The sequence below is a fragment of the Mytilus californianus genome, unplaced genomic scaffold (genome assembly GCF_021869535.1).
Source record: "Mytilus californianus isolate M0D057914Y unplaced genomic scaffold, xbMytCali1.0.p SCAF_2, whole genome shotgun sequence".
NCBI lineage: Eukaryota > Metazoa > Mollusca > Bivalvia > Mytilida > Mytilidae > Mytilus > Mytilus californianus.
The window spans coordinates 16,941,659-16,963,377 of NW_026262668.1; the positions used below are offsets into that span (position 1 = coordinate 16,941,659).

The 21,719-nt window shown below is 31.4% G+C and overlaps 1 protein-coding gene and 1 long non-coding RNA gene across 42 annotated transcripts in view; one reads left to right on the forward strand and one right to left on the reverse strand.

Annotated features, from left to right (window-relative positions):
- Positions 1-1,483: 1,483 nt before the first annotated feature.
- Positions 1,484-21,719, reverse strand: part of LOC127729369 (ER degradation-enhancing alpha-mannosidase-like protein 3) — a 43,572-nt gene continuing 23,336 nt past the window's right edge. Inside the window, exons 17-27 of one of the 39 annotated variants that reach the window (XM_052237177.1) lie at positions 21,141-21,222; positions 17,035-17,144; positions 15,897-16,016; positions 15,103-15,148; positions 14,409-14,588; positions 7,922-12,631; positions 7,696-7,726; positions 6,790-6,946; positions 6,416-6,600; positions 5,854-6,226; positions 1,484-5,662 (exon numbers count right to left, since the gene is read on the reverse strand). In XM_052237177.1, the coding sequence (XP_052093137.1) occupies positions 11,673-12,631; positions 14,409-14,588; positions 15,103-15,148; positions 15,897-16,016; positions 17,035-17,144; positions 21,141-21,222 (1,497 nt within the window). In that variant the 3' untranslated portion in view covers positions 1,484-5,662; positions 5,854-6,226; positions 6,416-6,600; ... (1 more) ...; positions 7,696-7,726; positions 7,922-11,672. Of the gene's footprint in view, positions 5,663-5,820; positions 6,227-6,415; positions 6,601-6,789; positions 7,727-7,884; positions 12,632-14,408; positions 14,589-15,102; positions 15,149-15,896; positions 16,017-17,034; positions 17,145-21,140; positions 21,223-21,719 lie in introns of those variants that run through there. The other 38 variants (XM_052237168.1, XM_052237166.1, XM_052237162.1 and 35 more) reach the window with 38 other exon arrangements.
- LOC127729388 (uncharacterized) lies at positions 5,576-7,878 on the forward strand. Of its 3 annotated transcripts, none has more exons than XR_007994601.1 (3): positions 5,576-5,699; positions 6,638-7,388; positions 7,765-7,878. It is a non-coding gene; the product is annotated as an uncharacterized LOC127729388 (long non-coding RNA). The 3 variants fall into 3 exon arrangements; XR_007994602.1 differs by having other exon boundaries at positions 6,638-7,200; positions 7,576-7,878; XR_007994604.1 differs by lacking the exon at positions 5,576-5,699 and adding an exon at positions 6,140-6,263.

Genomic DNA, 21,719 nt, shown 5'->3' on the forward strand with positions numbered 1-21,719 from the left:
GAAAAAAAAGTCAACATTTTTTGTAATGTAAATTTCTTTCTTATTATGAGTAATAGGTTAACTATATTTAGTATGTGCGTACCTTGCAAGTTCCTCATGCCCGTCAGACAATTTTCATTTGACCTCGACCTCATTTCATGGATCAGTGAACAAGGTTAAGTTTTCGTGGTCGTCCATATATCAGATACTATAAGCAGTAGGTCTACTATATTTGGTATATGGAATGATTGTAGGGTGTACATGTCTAACTGGTAGGTGTCATCTGACCTTGACCTCATTTTCATGGTTCAGTGGTCAAAGTTGAATTTTTGAGTTTTGGTCTTTTTTTCTAATACTATATAATAGGTCAACTATATTTGGTGAATGGAAATATTTTATGATGTACATGTCAGTCTTGCAAGTTTTATTTGACCTTGACCTCATTTTCACGGTTCATTTCTCAGTGTTAAGTTTTTGTGTTTTGGTCTGATTTTCTTCAACTATAAGCAATAGATCAACTATATTTGTTGTATGGAAGGATTGTAAGGTGTATATGTCTGTCTGGCAGGTATCATCTGACCTTGACCTCATTTTCATGGTTCATTGGTCAATGTTAAGTTTTCATGGTTAAGTTTGTTTCTTAGATACTATAAGCAATAGGTCAACTATATTTAATGCATAAATTGATTGTAAGGTGTACATGTCTGTCTGGCATGGTTCATCTGACCTTGACCTCATTTTCATGGTTCATTGGTCAATGTTAAGTTTTCTTGGTTAAGAACTTAAGACTGTTTCTTAGAAACTATAAGCAATAAGTCAACTATGTTTGATTTATTGAATGATTGTAAGGTCTACATGTATTTCTCGTATGGTTTATCTGACCTTGACCTCATTTTTTTGGATCATGTTAAGTTTATGTGTTACTTGTAGTAAAGCTTTATATTTAGGACTATCAACATAAAATCAATGGTTAGTAAAGAAGGCGAGACATTTCAGCGTGTGCACTCTTGTTTCTTGATTTCTAAAAGACTCTTATTCTTGATTATAGCTTAAAAATAGAAGGTATGTTTGGAGTATGAATACTGTTAATTCAGAAATTCCTTTCACAGTTCGATGGTCAACATTAAGTTTTCATGATTTAGTTTGTTCCTCAGAAACTTTAGCAATAGATCAACTATAATGGTATTTAGTGTAAGAATGACTATACAGTATACATGTCTGTCTGAAAGGATTCATCTGACCTTGCCCTAATTTTCATTGTTCATTGATCAATCTTTAATAATCATGTTTAAGTCCACTTTTCAGATATATAAGTAATGAAAGGTCAACTGTTTTGGTTGTATAGCATAGTTGTAACATGTACATGTTGGATGAAAGTAAGGTTATGATATCAGATTTGCCTACCATTACCTTTCGTTGAAGGCTGTATTTTCAATAATTATTACATAATTTATACAGATTTCATATAATCTTATTTGTTCTAGACAAAATGATAAGACAAATGTTTTATTTTTCAATTTTATTATAAAAATGATTCTACAAAAATGGGACAGCCATGAAGAGCACCATACAAGGATTTATTGTTCTTAGAAAATAACTCATCATATTGGATTAGAGATCAACTCACAATTTGGCAGGTTTTTTCTTCCAAATGAATACTAATATGCGGGTGGGTGATTTCAGCTTTTGAAGAAAAAAAACATGAGATATTTAAACCCTATATGTGTTAGCTAGTTTTCTTGCAGTTCATTTAAATTTTTATCAATGTTGTTTACACAGTTATGAGGTATTGAAATCAATATTGATCAGTTTAAACAGCTTCAGGCATCTTCATTTTAAGTTCACCGTCAAAGTAATTTAGTTTTAACATCATACAGTTTTATTTCAATGATAAAATTAAAAATATTTGATTTTTAGTAAGAAAAATGGTAAACACATGTATGGTTTGTGTTGTAATTATTTCTCCTTGTTGCTTAGATTTCTTCTTTTTCAAATCTTCATTTGGAGGGGTGGGGACAGTAAGTACAACCATATTTATCTAAGAATAAAAAATTACATATTATTATAAAACAATACACAAATTGTTACTCAAATACTTTTTTTCTGAATCTAGGCTACTGTTTGGTTGCATGCGAGTCAAAACTAAAGATAGCATGCCAAAAAAAGCCCCAAGAATTACAAATGAAATTAGATATACTAGTCTTAACTAAACCTCTATAGGATTGAACATTTTGTTTATTACATTGACGGTCAGTTTACACAAATTCAATATGTGAGCCCTATCAATTCCACAAAATATCCAGATTTTAACATAATTTGCACTTTTGGAATAATTTGCCTAGATTCATCAATAAAAATGTTAATAACTAATCCATGAAATGCTTAGCAATGTATAGAATTTAAAGATATTTACAGGGTCTGAAATATTGCTGAACTAAAATTTGTTGCCAAAATTCACACCCATTCCACCAAAACCTTAAATAGTAGAGGGATAAGGCTATCAATACGGACTGCGAAGTAATACAAAACAAATGTTTGAGCTTATATGAGAGTTCAGCTAAGTAGGGCAATCAGTTTTCACAGGGGTTGATTTAGACAGGATTTCACTGTAATTGATTAAACAAACCAAAAAACTATTTTTTTTTCTGAATTCAACCAATTATTTCTTTCTAAGAGCTTATAATTATTTAACAAACCATTTAAAAAAAGGAAGTTTCTGCCAATGATGAGTTTGAAACAAAACGAAAAATTTCATAACTTTTCTGAAATATTACATGCTGGCGGACATATATCGTAATACATTGTACATAAAACCACAAAATATGTGGCATTGTAAAACATAATAAATATAATAACAAAACAAAAACAAAAATCGAGGCTACAAGTCATGATATCACAATGAGGCTGCACATCATGACATCATATGATATGTTTAAACATACATGTAACTAAAAACCTAAAACAACAAACACATAGAACACTTATAGAGGAATGATAATTGAACACTTTATATTTTAATTATCGCATGTTTAAGTTACACTCATTCTGACAAAAATAAACATGCTGAATAATATATTTGACAGATAAAAATGTGTGTTTTATTCAATGAATTATTCTGTAATGATAAAAAGACTTGTGGTAACCTTAATATCATTGTTACCAAAAAAAAACCTGAAATCTTAAAGTTGACTTTCCTCAGACACCAATGGTTGTACGTTCTTTGCTCTATCAGATCAATATTATTTGTATTAGGGAATATGTGACAAGGAAGTTGATTGATATAGTCTCTCCTCCTATACAACATAATTACCTTTAAAACATATTTGGCTTGTACATTTAATCATTTTTCACTTACTTCGTACTTAACTTTTTGCATTTTGATAAAAAATTAATACTTTAATGGCAAAATAGTTGATGGAAAAAATTGAATGCTGATTGGTTGTCATGTCAATTTAATATTAGACCAGTTATTATAAACATTTAAACAAAATAAAACTGGTTTCTGAGGTTAAAGGTCCTTATCAATCTTCATTCATGAGCTCCAAAAGGCTCAGTATCTTAATTCATCTATGTTTCAACAAAATTTGATATACACGAATATTACATATTATAATTCTTAATACTTAATATTATGTGTTTAAGTCACTTTTATTACTGAAAATATTCTTATTAAAGAAAAAATCAAAGTTAAATGATTGATTGATTATTGGTTGTTAAAGTCCAGTGGCAAATATTTCATGCATGTTCAGGATGATAAAGTTTAATGACAGAATTATTTAATTGCAAATTGCTTTATATATAAGACTGTAGGGATAAAAATATGGCACTCTCTTATAAATGTCAACTAGAACCAAATACACACACAATAAAATATTTGACTGAAACATTTACAAAAAACTTTCACAAACACCACATTTAGATTTATTTTAAATTCTAATGAAAGTTGTCATTTCACAGAACAGGAAAATGAATGACTATAAAACAGGTAAAATTAATAAACTACTATGAATTCAGTCGTTTACATTGATTGCAGAATACAGTATTTTCCTGTTTACATTGATTGCAGAATACAGTATTTTCCTGTTTACTTGATTTCATAGTCTTGCCAAAGTCTAAACATAAGCCCATATGAAATTTTTTCTTCGTTGAACACTTAAATTCGTGGTAAATGTTTACCCAGGAAATCAACAAATGTAAGTACACCAAGAATAATAAACCAACAGTGTATTTTTTTTCACCTCAGTCAAAGAATGCTCTCAGTACTTTAAGATGTAATAAATTAAGAAGAAAAAATGTGGGGTGAAACTGATTAATTTTAGGTGTGAAGTAGATGATGTATAAAGCATTACTGAAATTCATTAATAAAATTTAAGGGAAACACAAATTGAACATTACAAACAAAGCTTCATACTTCAAGTGGCTATATTACACAAATGCTTTATTGTCAATAAAATTATCCGTGACAATCAACAGTGAAGTTTAAATTGCTTTTTTTTTTAAATATCTAGGCACAATGAAAAAATACTGAAACCATGAAATTGGGAAGGGAATATTGCTTTTTCTCCTCTAATAAAGGACAAGAATGAGAAAGATACCAGAGAACTGAAACCTCTGCTCTGACAAAAAGAAGATACCAGACTCTAATGGAAGACATCAAAATCTTCATTGATACTTGATCTTGAACTTCATGATATTGAATTGTACTGTCTACAGTATGTCTAACGCTACTTTCAATTATACTTTATTTAATGATTTATATTTTTCTTGTTTACCCATTGTGCAAGATGTTGATTCTTTCAATGTCTTATGATTTAAGGACTTCACATGCAACTTATTATTCATACTGCTTGTACCTTTTTTTTAACAGAATATTAATAAAAATTGATGCTTAATTTTTTAATTTTTATGAATTTCCATTTTAAACTGAGAGGCCCCAAGGAAGAAATAAAGATGTTTTCTCATAAAGAATTTAAGGGTCTATTAAAGAGTGGTCCATGCAAGTGTTACTGGAACATAGCATTTTTTATGGGTCAATTCGGGGTTGGCAAGACAAGACTAGCAAGGATTTAAAAGGGAAACAGGCTCAAGAACAATGTGAATCAACAAGCAGTATATATATCAACCTTACAGGAACCATTTTTTTTTTATAAGAAAATTTAAAGTCTTGTGAAGAGAGGATCATACAAGTGTTACTGGAACCGAGTTTTTCTGACTTGTCGATTCGGGGTTGGCAAGACAATACTAGCAATGATTTTAGAAGGAGACGATGCTCCAAAGCAACATGAATCAACAACCAGTATATATATCTACCTTACTGGGACCATATTTTTCTGATAAGGAATTTAAAGGTCTGTTAAAGAGTGGATCTTACAAGTGTTATTGGAACCGAGTTTTCTGACTTGTCAATTCGGGGTTGGCAAGACAAGACTAGCAAGGATTTTAGAAGGAGACGAGGCTTCAGAGCAACCTGAATCAACAAGCAGTATATATATATCTACCTTACTGGGACCATATTTTTCTGATAAGAAATTTAAAGGTCTGTTAAAGAGTGGATCATACAAGTGTTACTGGAATCAAGTTATTCTGAATTCAATTCGGGGTTGGCAAGACAACACTAGCAAGGATTTAAGAAGGAGACCAGGCTCCAGAGCAACATTAATCAACAAGCAATATATATATCTACCTTACTGGACCATATTTTTCTGATAAGGAATTTAAAGGTCTGTTAAAGAGTGGATCATACAAGTGTTATTGGAACCAACTTTTTCTGACTTGTCAATTTCAGGGTTGGCAAGACAACACTAGCAAGGATTTTAGAAGGAGACGAGGCTTCAGAGCAACCTGAATCAACAAGCAGTATATATATATATCTACCTTACTGGGACCATATTTTTCTGATAAGGAATTTAAAGGTCTGTTAAAGAGTGGATCTTACAAGTGTTATTGGAACCAAGTTTTCTGACTTGTCAATTCGGGGTTGGCAAGACAAGACTAGCAAGGATTTTAGAAGGAGACGAGGCTTCAGAGCAACCTGAATCAACAAGCAGTATATATATATCTACCTTACTGGGACCATATTTTTCTGATAAGAAATTTAAAGGTCTGTTAAAGAGTGGATCATACAAGTGTTACTGGAATCGAGTTATTCTGAATTCAATTCGGGGTTGGCAAGACAACACTAGCAAGGATTTAAGAAGGAGACCAGGCTCCAGAGCAACATTAATCAACAAGCAATATATATATCTACCTTACTGGACCATATTTTTCTGATAAGGAATTTAAAGGTCTGTTAAAGAGTGGATCATACAAGTGTTATTGGAACCAACTTTTTCTGACTTGTCAATTTCAGGGTTGGCAAGACAACACTAGCAAGGATTTTAGAAGGAGACGAGGCTTCAGAGCAACCTGAATCAACAAGCAGTATATATATATCTACCTTACTGGGACCATATTTTTCTGATAAGGAATTTAAAGGTCTGTTAAAGAGTGGATCTTACAAGTGTTATTGGAACCGAGTTATTCTGAATTCAAATCGGGGTTGGCAAGACAACACTAGCAAGGATTTAAGAAGGAGACCAGGCTCCAGAGCAACATTAATCAACAAGCAATATATATATCTACCTTACTGGACCATATTTTTCTGATAAGGGATTTAAAGGTCTGTTAAAGAGTGGATCATACAAGTGTTATTGGAACCAACTTTTTCTGACTTGTCAATTTCGGGGTTGGCAAGACAACACTAGCAAGGATTTTAGAAGGAGACGAGGCTTCAGAGCAACCTGAATCAACAAGCAGTATATATATATCTACCTTACTGGGACCATATTTTTCTGATAAGGAATTTAAAGGTCTGTTAAAGAGTGGATCTTACAAGTGTTATTGGAACCGAGTTTTCTGACTTGTCAATTCGGGGTTGGCAAGACAAGACTAGCAAGGATTTTAGAAGGAGACGAGGCTTCAGAGCAACCTGAATCAACAAGCAGTATATATATATCTACCTTACTGGGACCATATTTTTCTGATAAGAAATTTAAAGGTCTGTTAAAGAGTGGATCATACAAGTATTACTGGAATCGAGTTATTCTGAATTCAATTCGGGGTTGGCAAGACAACACTAGCAAGGATTTAAGAAGGAGACCAGGCTCTAGAGCAACATTAATCAACAAGCAATATATATATCTACCTTACTGGGACCATATTTTTCTGATAAGGAATTTAAAGGTCTGTTAAAGAGTGGATCATACAAGTGTTATTGGAACCAACTTTTTCTGACTTGTCACTTTCAGGGTTGGCAAGACAACACTAGCAAGGATTTTAGAAGGAGACAAGGCTTCAGAGCAACGTGAATCAACAAGCAGTATATACATCTACCTTACTGGGACCATATTTTTCTGATAAGAAATTTAAAGGTCTGATAAAGAGTGGATCATACAAGTGCTACTGGAACAGAGTTTTTCTGACTTGTCAATTCGGGGTTGGCAAGACAATACTAGCAAGGATTTAAGAAGGAGACGAGGCTTCAGAGCAACATGAATCAACAAGCAGTATATATATCTACCTTACTGGGACCATATTTTTCTGATAAGAAATTTAAAGGTCTGTTAAAGAGTGGATCATACAAGTGCTACTGGAACAGAGTTTTTCTGACTTGTCAATTCGGGGTTGGCAAGACAATACTAGCAAGGATTTAAGAAGGAGACGAGGCTTCAGAGCAACGTGAATCAACAAGCAGTATATATATATCTACCTTACTGGCACCATATTTTTCTGATAAGAAATTTAAAGGTCTGTTAAAGAGTGGATCATACAAGTGCTACTGGAACAGAGTTTTTCTGACTTGTCAATTCGGGGTTGGCAAGACAATACTAGCAAGAATTTAAGAAGGAGACAAGGCTCCAGAGTAACGTGAATCAACAAGCAGTATATATATATATATATCTACCTTACTGAGACCATATTTTTCTGATAAGAAATTTAAAGGTCTGATAAAGAGTGGATCATACAAGTGTTACTGGAATCGAGTTATTCTGACTTGTCAATTTGGGGTTGGCAAGACAACACTAGCAAGGATTTAAGAAGGAGACAAGGCTCCAGAGCAACATTAATCAACAAGCAGTATATATATCTACCTTACTGGGACCATATTTTTCTCATAAAATATTGTGAAAATATTAATGAAACTTAATTTTTATGGATTTATTATTAATGGTGTACTTATTTTCCCGGATTTTGTGGATAAAGGTAAACCATGAATTTAAATGTTCAACAAAGTATAAATTTTTAATAGGCTTTTATGCAGACTTTGGCAAAACTACAAAATCAAATATCCATGAAAGTACAATTTCTCCTATATCCATGAAAATTGGTAACCACTCAAATATATGAATCCACAGTATTTGGATAAACGTATAAAATAGGGAAAACAATTTGATTTTCATTACTACATATACTGTGAAAAAAAGATAAATCAGCTACTAGAAATAAGGACTCTGTGAAATATCTACCTAGATAAAACATCACTCATATTGAAGAATTTAAAACCAGGAAAAAATTTATGTTTCTAGTTTCTGGTTTGCTGACTCTCCCTTAAGTTGTCACTGTGAACATCTGTGTCTTTATATAAAGTAATATATCTATAAAATTATCTTGAAGCAAAAGGAGACACACAAATATTTTGTTAGCCTAAAAACAAACTACTGTAAACTAACTTATTTTTAATTAAGCCATCTATAAGAGAGTTGATTTATTTGCATGAATTTTTAAACTTTCTTGAAGTATTTTTATAACAGAAGTTCCAACAATTGATATTCATATTATTTTTCTACTTTTGAAGGTTAGGAAAATAAATCCCTCACAGAAATTAATCTGTTTACAATGATAGAAGCAACATTACCCACAATGCTAACTAAAATAACAGGGCTCATTTCAAAAGATATCACTAACAATACATAACAAGAAATTTTACTGGCTCTAACTCTGCATTGAAACACACATAGATGTTATTATTAAATAAATGAAAAAGAAAATAACAAATTTCGTACTTAACAATGTAGTTTTAAAATATATATAAACCAATCAATCATCAAAACAGAAATGACATTACAATAAAAAGATGACCTTTCCTATACGATAAATTTTGATCAAAGTTGTATGTATGGGTATAATATCCCTAAATACCAATGGAGTATACCATTACCAGATGGCAGATGCATACACAATACACTACACATATATAACAATGGAAGACTAGATGATGTATATGTCAATAAAAGTTTGGCTTAAATACCAGCATACAATGTTCAACAAGAGATCACAACTATGCCCAAGTTAATTTAAAATTCAAATTTCTGATTTTTTATAGTTCCTATCATTGATATGAAATAACAGCATTTTGTTTCTCAACTCTCACTTTAATATTTGTGACTTTATTTGCTTCAAGGTTAAAAAAATTTGTAAGAGGTTCCAAGGAACCCTGTGTCTTGCCTATGATTGCTGCTGTCAGTATAAAAGTGTAATGTTGACTTAAAAAGTGTGTCCATTTATCAGTAAATACAGAATTAATAAAAAATTCAACCTTTTTTCTTTAGATAATATTTCATGGTCTTGAAGATTAGCTTCTGTCCAAGTTTCATAACAATCCACAAAGGTTTACAAATTCATCATGTCAAAAAAAGCTTTGTTAAAACTGTTAATTGTAAAAACCGAAGTCCATCTATCAGAAAAATACTGAAAATGGAAAAAACATATTTTCAAAAGTTTGCTTCATTATCTCTTAATCATAAAAAAGCTTCTGCCAAAGTTCATAAAATTCAATGCAGGTTTGATAGAGGAATTGACGTGTAACAAACTATAACCCCAGACTATCTATTTGTTAAATGTAAAAAAAAAAAGTCCATTTATCAGTTAAGTACAGAAAAATGAAAATAAATATTTTTCAAAATTTTGCTCTGAATACCGTATTTTGGTCATAACTAAGCTTATGTCCAAATTTCCTAAAATTCCTTGAAAGTTTGACAAAGTTATTGATAACTGAAAAACTTTAACCTCAGACTGTATCAACTTGTTGACTGTAATTTGCATGATTTAATTTTATGTTTTTAACAAACAGCTAATATAAAAATAAGAAGATGTGGTATGATTGCCAATGAGACAACTCTCCACAAGAGACTAAATAACACAGAAATTAACAACTATTGGTTACCGTACGGCCTTCAACAATGAGCAATAGGTTGTTTAAATCTCTTGTTCAACATTAATGCTCAGTCTTCATTTACATAAAAGCACCATCTTTACAAAAAAATGTTTTAGCACTTAAATGCTTTAATAAGTATTTTTATCCACCAATTAAATTGTATTTCAATTTACCATAACATCAATATTAGGACATAATTTAGAAACACACAACTTTTAGTTTATAGGAAAGATGTTTTTTTTTTACTTTTTGTCAGACCTAATTCATCATATATAGTACATGTAGTATAAATAGTAATACTATTCAGATATCTGTAAATATGTATTAAATTCATTATATATCTTGTATTGATTTACATGAAATGAACACATTTATTCTCTTGATTACTTGATTAATTTGCATACTCTCAGGGTCAGATTACTTAATTAATTTGCATACTCTCAGGGTCAGTGTTATACAGGATGTTTATAGACTTTATATGATTAAGTATTATCATGGTTATCAACACAGAAATATTTCACTTGAATAAACATCAAAAAACAGAATTCTCATGGCAAAACTAGTTATAAAACATAACTCCAAATTTAAAAAATTTTTTTAATTGTTGTTGGCCTGATTTTTAAAAACTTTTTAGATCTAAACACTTACTTTTCATACTCTGATTTTTGCTATTTACAAGAAACAACAATTCAACTCAGAAAAAAAGTCTTTCCTAGAGGAAATATCCATTAATTTCACTGGGTACAATTTTTTTTTTAATTCAAATAAGATCTTGGAATATCTTTTTTTCTGGCTTGTTATTACTTATTTCAGTGATTTGATCATTTAATTTTTTTGTCAAAAACAATACAAAAATCTGGATGTGAATTTTTTTGGCCAAAAACAATACAAAAATCAGGATATGATTTCCCAGTGCCATTATCACTGGATGCCATGTTTATTTACATAAAACAAACCTATAACCATTTAATTATTATAAAAGAATGGAATAAGTGGCGGATCCAGAAATTTTCATAAGTGGGGGCCCACTGACTGCCTAAGAGGGGGCCCACTCTGGTCATGCTTCAGTGATTCCCTATATAATCAACCAAATTTTTCCCAGAAAAGGGGTGGCCCGGGCCCCCTTCTAAATCCACCTCTGCAATACTGAGACCAATTAAGTAGACATATAGTTACAGCAACTTCTAACAGATCTTTAAAAAGAAGATTTATATGAAGAGTAGTGTGTACATAACTTCATAAAAATCATCACTGTTTTAACATCTAATACTGAACATTGACTTTATATTTATATATAAAAAAGTCTATATATAATAATTTTTATCCAATAATCAGATTCTCAAGTTCTAAAGAAAATGCATTTTTACTTTTTGTTGACTAGCATTGCATTTATAATTTCTGACACCTAAATGAAACCCAATTTTTTTTAAATCCACAACATTTTGAAAAGAAAAAATAAACCTAAAATATTATTTCTTTGTTTTATTACAATCGGTAATTTTCATAACTCATCTTTATTATTATTATTATTATTATCAATGTCACCTAAATTTTCATTTCTATCAATTTCTACATTTTCATTATTTAAATCTGTCCGTTTATTTGACACATAATCATCAATATCTGTAAATTGAGCAAAGTCTTCAAATTCTTCTACTTTTATATATTTTATATGACCATTTTCATCTATAATTTTAACATTTGCTATTGACTCAGGTTTTTCATTAGAAGACTCTGATTCCAGCTCAGAGCTTTGTTCTGTGTTCTCAAACTCTTCATTTAAATCTCCCTCTGAAGCATAGGACGGGAGACTGTCTGTTGTTTGTGAGGAATCATGTAATACTGTAGTGGATTTCTGTTCACTTGAAACTGTGTCTTTCTTTTTTAATTCTAAAACACTAGCTAACTTATCAAACATTCTCTGTGACTGGCTGTCAAATGAACCTGTATTAAAATATGCCGACTCTAAAATTCGAGCTACGGCCGTGAGGTAGTCTGCTTGATTGTCTAAAGAATTAAAATTTGTTCTTTCTTTCATAATGTCCACAACATATTGATAAATTTGATTCAACTGAGGTACGGATTCTGACACTGCTGCAGAGATATGATCAAAATTAAATGATAATTGTTTTGATCCATCTGGCCTTGTAGTTATCACTATCACATCATCGTCTGTTACCACGGGAATTTCAGGTTTTTTGTTGTCCTTGGGGTTGACCTTGACATTCATGAATATTTTGTTAGTTCCTGCCTGATATTTGTAATATACTGTATTCCCTGAACCGTCAGAAATAATGGTTTCATCATTTCCATCTTGTAAAGTTGTCTTTGTAACTTTATCACCAATAACACGAACAGTCACTTTAGGAACATTTTCTACACGACTTGGGCCCTTTGCAGAGGTTGGTGGTGATTTGGGCTGGGATGTGACACTAGCCACTCCATCTGGCCTAAAGTAGCCTGAAAACCAGATAATACAGTACTTTATATATATTATGATTCAAATATGGTCAGTGGAATGTGTTCTTGGTATATAAGTCATTATTGATTTTTTTAAGAATGCTTAATGTTCAGTGGCAAATATGACAGCAGAAAGATGTTTTGTTTTTATGTTATAGCTCAAAATCTGTTTGCTCTTGTTACTGAATGCCACACATTTGGCAGAAGAGCAGCAGATACCAAATTCAAAATCTTTGTTTTAACTCGATCATTCAAGAAATAAGTTGTGACTTTCCACATTTAAGACAAGCATGCTACCACATGAATATACAAGCATTTTCTCACTGAATGAAATTAACTTGAAAATGGGTTGAACTTGACAAATTAACATGCATCATGAGGTGTCAAATCTTTGGTTTATCATATGGTCAAAACTCTGAAGATTTCCTGGAATACAGGTTTATTTCATGCTTGGATTAATATTTAATATGTGTAGAATTTTGTGTACCTGCTTTGTTAAATTAATGGATGGCTTTTATGACTGTTTTTAAGTGTACATATGTATATTTTAAAAACAGGACACATTACCAAAAATATATTCCTCATTCTAATCCACACTGTCTTGTTACTGGTCAGTTGAATTTATAAGTTATTTACATGAGTGTAACAAATTACTTTGACTGACCTAGGGTAAACCTAGACAAAAATTCTGACTTAGGGTAAACCTAGACATAAGTCAACTGAACAATTGTCCTAGGGTAAACCTAGACATAAGTCAACGAACAATTGTCCTAGGGTAAACCTGGATATAAGTCAACTAAACAACTGAAATAGGGTAAACCTGGATATAAGTCAACTGAACAATTGTCCTAGGGTGAACCTAGACATAAGTCAACGAACAATTGTCCTAGGGTGAACCTAGACATAAGTCAACGAACAATTGTCCTAGGGTAAACCTGGATATAAGTCAACTAAACAACTGAAATAGGTTAAACCTGGATATTAGTCAACTGAACAATTGTCCTAGGGTAAATCTAGACATAAGTCAACGAACAATTGTCCTAGGGTAAACCTAGACATAAGTCAACTGAACAACTGACCTAGGGTAAACCTGGATATAAGTCAACTGAACAATTGACCTAGGGTAAACCTGGACATAAGTTATCAACTGAACAATTGACCTAGGGTAAACCTAGAATAACTTAACTGAACAATTGACCAGGGCAAACCTAGCATAAGTTAACTAAACAATCGACCTAGGGTAAATCTAGACATAAATCAACAATTTGTTTCCACTTATAAATTTTGACTTGAAAATTGCTCTTGATAAAATTTTATTTAAAGCTGCATGAAAATACAGATGAAGTACTTATTATGTGATGATTCCAAAGTGCTGTTCATACAATATCAATTAATGTAAATATGAACATAAGGAGACGTGGTATGATTGCAAACAAGACAATTATCCACCAGAGACCAAATAGCATGTACAGTATGTACGATTTAAATCAGTTTTTCATGAGCAATAGTAAGCCTTGAAAATTTAATAACCACAAATTATTCAGTATATACATCCATATAAAAAATAAGGAAACATGGTATGACTGCCAATGAAATAACCATCCACCAGAGACCAAAGGCCGAGGATGTTAGCAACAATGAATGTGTTTGTTTACTAATTCCATGTGCTTATCTTCACTCTTACAAGTATTAACCAATAGAACCTCTTTTTCAAAAAAGCTTACCTTCACTCTTACGAGTATGAGCCTATAAAACCTCTGCTTCAGGAAAAGCTTACCTTCACTCTTACGAGTATGAGCCAATAAAACCTCTGTTTCAGGAAAAGCTAACAAAACTTCAAACAACTGATGTCCTTCTTTGTGGAAGAGAAAGACCATTGGAATTTTAACATCTTGAGTTCCATCTCCCGACATGGCAAACAAAAGCTGACCCTCTACAGTGCTACCTTTAGTATGGTCTGTTAATAAAAAACAAAATCACTCAAAGCATATTTTACGTTTAAAATAATTGTAATGAGATAAAGCAAAGTATTGCAAAAACAAATGGTTTTAGTGATTTTTTTTTTTTTAATTTTCACTTGATGAGTTTAGACCAATATGACAATTTATCAAAGAAAATCATAGACATCTGAATTTTAGATCTCAATTATGTCTGCAAATAAACATATATACCCCACTCCCTGTTTCAGAACACACTTCCACTTTTGATTGATTGTTGTTAGCTTAATGTCCAGTGGCAAATATTTCAGGCATATTCAGACCCTCCTACGTATAATTCATAGTACATGGTGAAACTCAACTTCAATTTTCTATTTTTACTTAAAATTTGTTTCATTTAAAAAATATCAGACTGTTCAAATTTTATTACAAACAGATGCAAAAATATAAAAATAAAATTGTTACCTAAACCACATCCATTTCTGTTTTGTTGGTATTTGTTTATTAAAGAACTCTTGAACAGAAAATACATACCTATAACAATGCCTCCTATTGCTCCAGCCTTCTGTAAATTTCTAGCCTAATAATAAAAAATGAACTTTATTAAACCATGAATTTTTTTTTATTGAAGACATTAACATTTTTTTTTACATTAGTATGATACTGTTATAGTGTAGATCAAGTTGAACCACCTGCTCATACCTGTTGACCACTTAATACATTTTCTGTGTATAATGTCTCATTTATAATAACCCATATCTTATTTTTGTTTTCTTTAGGGGCCAGTGTGACCTAGTGTATATGTCAACCTTTACCAGTTACTTCAATCTATCAACAAAAAAGATTAGTGCATGTCCCTGGTAGAATTTTAACTATATATAATGAAATATTCTATTAAAGACAACATTGGTCACAACTCAATACTAACTCTGAGTATACTTAAAATCTGTGTTATCTGAAATCCAACACCCCACCCTCGATACTAGTTGCTTTCTTAAATTTACAATGATAAATCTTGTCAAATCTGAACAAAATTACCAATCATAAATTAAGTTTACTTAAGACTGTTCTCACTGTTTAATTTTCCAATTTGAATTCACAGTTAATATTAGAAAGAACCTTAAATCCAGAATGTCTTGTGAAAAATGTGTCAGTTCATGAGTTGTTTAGTCTTGCAATGAGCCAATATACATGATATAGGTCAATACCAATAATTCTATGACTATATATCTCTTTTTTACAGATATTTCAAAGGTTTTAGCAAACATTACTTCCAAGACACTGCTGTCTAACAAACAGATCTTTTACAATAAATAATTCAGACCTACCTTATCATTGAACATACAATCACCCCTTTCTATGACTGCTATCTTGTTCTTTACTTCATCAGCATTTTCTATCTGAGTACATGCTTTATATGGTACAGCTTGAACTACAGGTCCCTGCACCTGTAAAACATTATCACACAAATAAATTTGTGGCAACTCTAGTTTAACGATGTTCAAATCTCATCAATCCATTAAGAAGATACAAATTAAGATGAAAAACAAACACTGAGAGAATCCCATCAACTCTTAAAGTAGAGCCGACAGATTAAGTATCTCCTGCAATGCATGCATCACCTGCCATGTGAACCAACAATAGTCAATAAATACAAGTGGGAATGAGAACCAACAAATGCATACATTTATAGATCAGAAAACTATTTAAGGAATGACTGTAATATTTTTCTGTCTATGAAGAAATAACATCAAAAATGTGGTGCACACTGAATAACCCGCATAAGTCATTTTTTATAATTTAATTCTTAATTCCATTTTAAACCGGAGTAAATCATGAAAAAACGTTGATGACGTCAAGGTCACATGACAAAATTATGTCTATGAGCTGATAAACAAAACAACGTCAGCCAATCGGAAGACGTGTTACATCCAAAATTAAATTATTCTGGTATCTAAAAGATCTAATATTGCCAAAACATGTGTGAGTTTGTAGTGAGTTGAGACAGAAACACATTGTTATCTATGATTATTTTTCCTGTATTAACATATGTAGCTGTTAGTCTTCCAGTATTGAGTAACATATGTAGCTGTTTGTTATCAATGATTATCCTTTCCTGTGTTGTGTTACATTTGTAGTTGTATACTAGTGGTTATTCTTCCTGTATTGTGTAACCTATGTAGCTGTTATCTATGATTATGCTTTCCTGTACTGTGAAACATATGTAGCTGTTTTCTTTTGGATTATCCTACTAGTATTGTGTAACGTATGCAGCTGTTATTTTCCTTGCGATATTTCAAAGTTTTTTCAATGAAATTGGCACATTTTTTTCTCCAGCAAGGCTTAAATAAAGCTGGTTTTTAATAACTATTGATAAGGACGAATAGAATTTAATGCTTGGAAAAAATTTGTAAACACTAGTATGGTTTTTACAATAAAACATAATCAAAACAGTATAACACTTACTGGAGGGTTAGTTTTTAAATTGTAACCAAACTGTGCTGGACCTGCTTTAAACCATAGAGTTCCGTAATAAGGTTCTGTTATAACCTGTACAACCATAGGCTCATGGGCAGCTATAAAATGATACAATGGTGTTATGCAAACATTAGGGTTCCATATCAAGGTTCTGTTATAACTTGTTCTGAATAAAATTGTAAACCTTGTATAACCATGAACTCACGGAAAGCTGTAAAAAAAAAAAAACAAGGACGAAATGTAAATCCCAGAGATCTGAAATTAAATTGGAAACCTTGGGCTCAAAGGCAACTGTAAAGTAAAATATTTTGTTTTATAAATAATATTAGTAAGTCTTTTTACTACTTAAATAACCACTGGATCTGGGGGAATGGTAAAAGAATACAACTTATTGCTATTTGTGCCATTACAGGACTTAACAGACATTCACGTAAAAATTCCCTTAAGAGAAAATGTCTGACACCAATAGGTGTCATAAATTCTTGGGTGCAAATCCCAAAATAACAATAACGTCTATGAAGATAATCAGTAATCCCAAATGGTTCAGCTATAATTTTTACAATCACATATAAATGGAATGCTGTAAAAGTAAACTAATACTGCTATATAAACTACAATATTTGATATATTTTGGCGACAATTTGTTAAACAATGGACACTTGTGAGAGTGGATTAAATTCTCATTATCGTAACTCAGTCTAATTTTTTCTATGTTGAGCTATTGTGGTAAGAGACATCTCTCCTGATTAGGTTAATCAATTCTTCTCTGTTGATTTTACTTCTCTCCCACCTACCAATGAATCAGAGACAGCCCAAGTGCCTTAAAAATCTACTGTTAGAACCATGATCTCTCGAAAGATATTTTTGTGGTAAATTCTGAGCTGACAACAAATAGGAGCTAAATTGTACTGAATATTGTTATGAAGTCAGTTATATTTTTTTCCGCTGTACTTTTGTTTTCTGTCATGTTTTAGTGAAAATATATGGCTTTCTCTAAAATGTTGGTAAAATATCGTGATTTTTAAGTGGTAAAACTCAATCACAGTAACATATCCCAAGTCAGAAGTCTGAGTTTGTGCTTTGTAAACATTCCATCAAAAACTCTGTTTTAAGATAATTTGTGAGGCTATCTATATTTGTCTATTTGAAAAAATACATTACTAGTTACACTCTTACCTTAAATAAAAGAAGAGTGTGTCTAAGGACATGAATGCCCCGCTCAAGCTTTGCAATTTTCCAATTTAAAAAGGGGCATAACTCTAGAGTGGTAAATGGCACTCAACACGAATTCAAACTCTGTCTGCATGTTTTATTTCTTAGCATGTGTAGGAGTTTCATAAAATTTTGATGAGACAACCTAAATTAGAGTGCAGAAACGAAAAAAAAAGCAATTTTCAAAGTTATAAAGGGACATAACTCAAGAACAATAAATGACTTGCTGCCAAAATTCGAACTCTTTCTGCTAGCTTTGGTTCTTAGCATTGTGTATGAGCATTATAAAATTTGCATGAGGCAAACTTAAATTAAAGTGTGGAACAATAAACAGCTGCGCTATGAGCGCATGATACTCCTGTCGCGTTTTCAAAGAATAAAGTTCAATAACTTCTGAATGTCATCTCAGAAATTTGTAAAAATCAAAAGGGAGCTTACGTTAATAGATATAAACAATTCACCAAAGTTTCATGAGAACTGCTGAAAGCATTTTTGAGTTATTGTCCAAAAACTGGAAAATCCCCCCTTTTTTAATGAATAAAACCCCATAACTCATAAATGTAAAATCTAAAATTTACAAAAATTGAATGGGAGCTTACGTCAATAGATATAAACTATTCACCAAAGTTTCACAAGACCTGCTGAAATTTTTTTTGAGTTCTTGTCCGAAAACTGGAAAATCCCTCTTTTTTTTAATGAATAAAACCCACTAACTCAGAAAAGTAAAATCTAAAATATATGAAAATCGAAAGAGAGCTCATGTCAATAGATATAAACAATTCACCAAAATTTCATGCAAATTGGTGACAGCATTTTTGAGTTATTGTCCAAAAACTGGAAAATCCTCCTTTTTTTAATGAAAATAACCCCATAACTGGGAAACGTAAAATCTAAAAAAGGAAAGGGAGCTCATGTCAATAGAATTAAACAATTCACTAAAGTTTTATGCAAATTGGTTAAAGCCCTTTTGAGCTAATGTCCGACATGTTGACGACGGATGGACGAACAACGAAATACCATAATACGTCCCGTAAATGGACATATAAAAATGGGACGGAAGGAAAGAGTGAGTGACCGAACAACACATTAATTCACTAATGCCCATAGCTCTTGAGTTAATGATCGGTAGTGTTCGGTCACGATATTTTAATTTTGGATTAGTTATCCTTTATATTACATTGACCATGGACTTAAACTTATTGAAGTGAAGTCAAATTGGAAGGAACTATATTTTTTCTATATGTTGTTTATTCATCAACAGTGTCTTGACAACACCCATTGTTACATCAGGAGATTGAAATAATCAGATTTATTTCACATGTGAAATTATTGGTTTTTATTTCACTGGGAAATCATGGTATTTCATTGCGACCAATGTTATAAGTAATTTTGTTATCAAACTGAACACCGGAAACTGTGATAAAAATGTTGATAAAAAATCTCCAGTTTGAGGCCCAACCTATACCTGAAAATTTCCAAAATCTCTAAATGTGAGTTGACACCTCTGTCACATGTCTGTAACCTATCAAAAGTTTTTGTAACATTTAAAACTAAAAATTAATAAAACATGCATAATGGTGCCATAAGCATCTCGAGAAGTGCATTTTTGTGGTTGGTGTTTACTCCTGATATACCTATTTTTAAATAGACCTTTGTGTTTTCCAATACATATAAAGTAAAAGTAAACAAACAAAAGTAAATTTTACATGATCATGTTTGATGTAACTTATCAAGGAACTAGGAACTACATTGTCCCATTAAATCCAATCAATTTGAACTAAGAAAACATAAAATCTTCATGCTCCTATTACAGTAAGCCAGTACATCATATTCTGTAAACCAACTGATATCTGAAGGAAAACTTCAGTCATAATTTTTCAGAAAAAAATGTCAACAAAAAAATCTTCAGCTGTTATGTGTATTCTATTCTGACATATTTTAGATTTTTCTGTGTGTTGATGAGTTCAACAAAAAACAAATCATTACCAAATAACAGTTGGTTTATAGCATAAAATTAACTTGGATGACACATGGCAAAAATAATCCCAATGGTGACTATAGGAAGTTAGGCATAAAATAGGATAAGAATGTCACAAAAGTATTCCAATACATTTTTTAAATGACCAGGTTTAAAATTATTAAATAAGCCCAATATAAATGAAAAATATATAGTTGCATTACCTTTTGGTTTACCTTTAACCTGTCTTTTATCTACAAAAATTCTGATTATCAGTCCTTACCACAAGTAGGGCTTAAGTTTGTCTAAGCAATAAATGTATATGTTTTGGCAGTGATAAATATCTATCATCGGGGAATATCTTACAAGGATCTAGACAAACGGGAAATTTCTAACACAAAAAGGAGCTAACCTAACTTTCAATATTGGATAAACAATGATTATGGTGAATAACAAATAAAACATCTATAAATCAAACAAAAATACCTCTATGATAAATTGTTCTACAAAACAGAGAATACCAATCTAAATTTCCTCAAAATGATTGAAATACAAAGAAAGGAATGATTGGAAAATATCTATAGATTTTTATTTAGAGCAAAATTAATAAATCGATCGTCAGTGCTTATAAATGTATCATGGACAAATCTTTTTTTTTTTAGAAAAAAGAGAAAGAAAGAGAAAAAGGCATGAAGAGGATAGGTGAGGTGAGAAATCTTCTAACATCCACTATCATTTGAATGTATTTTCTTCTTATTCAAGACTTACAGAGTAGAGCAGTAGGATAACAATTACAAACTTGATATCTCACACAAACAAAAATATGTACTATAAGCAAGGAGAATAGAGTTGTTAGGCTAAAGATAACGGATATAGAATAGATGGCATTTACTTATTGACAAATAAAAATATTTGAACACTTTACCATCCTGTGGTTGCTTTGAAGATAATTCTATCATTTCCTGCATAAATTTCATACCATTCTCTGCATCTTCTACAGAAGCAGCCTGAAAAGATAACATATTCATAAAAAAATAAAAATTAAAACAAATAAAACAAATAAAAAGTTTTAATATGGAAACAAAACATAACCATGCCTGTTTCTCCAAAATCATGGATAACCTGAATGATTTTTTTGCTTGATCACTTTGATCTAATCGTCAATGAAAAATTCCATGCTCAATACATATAATAACAAAATTTAAAGTATTGTCAAACAGGAAGTGACTGCCAAGCAGATCTGAAAATTGTAGACACAATCCAACCAAAATTTGAAAATCGATTATCAAATCATTCTTACAAACAGATGATATAGGTCGTGGGTCATTTATGGTTGTTTGTTCATTTGATATATGCACACTTACTCAAAAGTAAAAATTTTGGTTGTGCGGGGGGTATTGGAAGTACCAACTCTCCTTTCAAAAGCACTTATTTGATGTTCTGTCTTTGTTTGATGTAACATTTATGAGGTGTCAGATTTTAAAAGTCTACTGATCAACATACT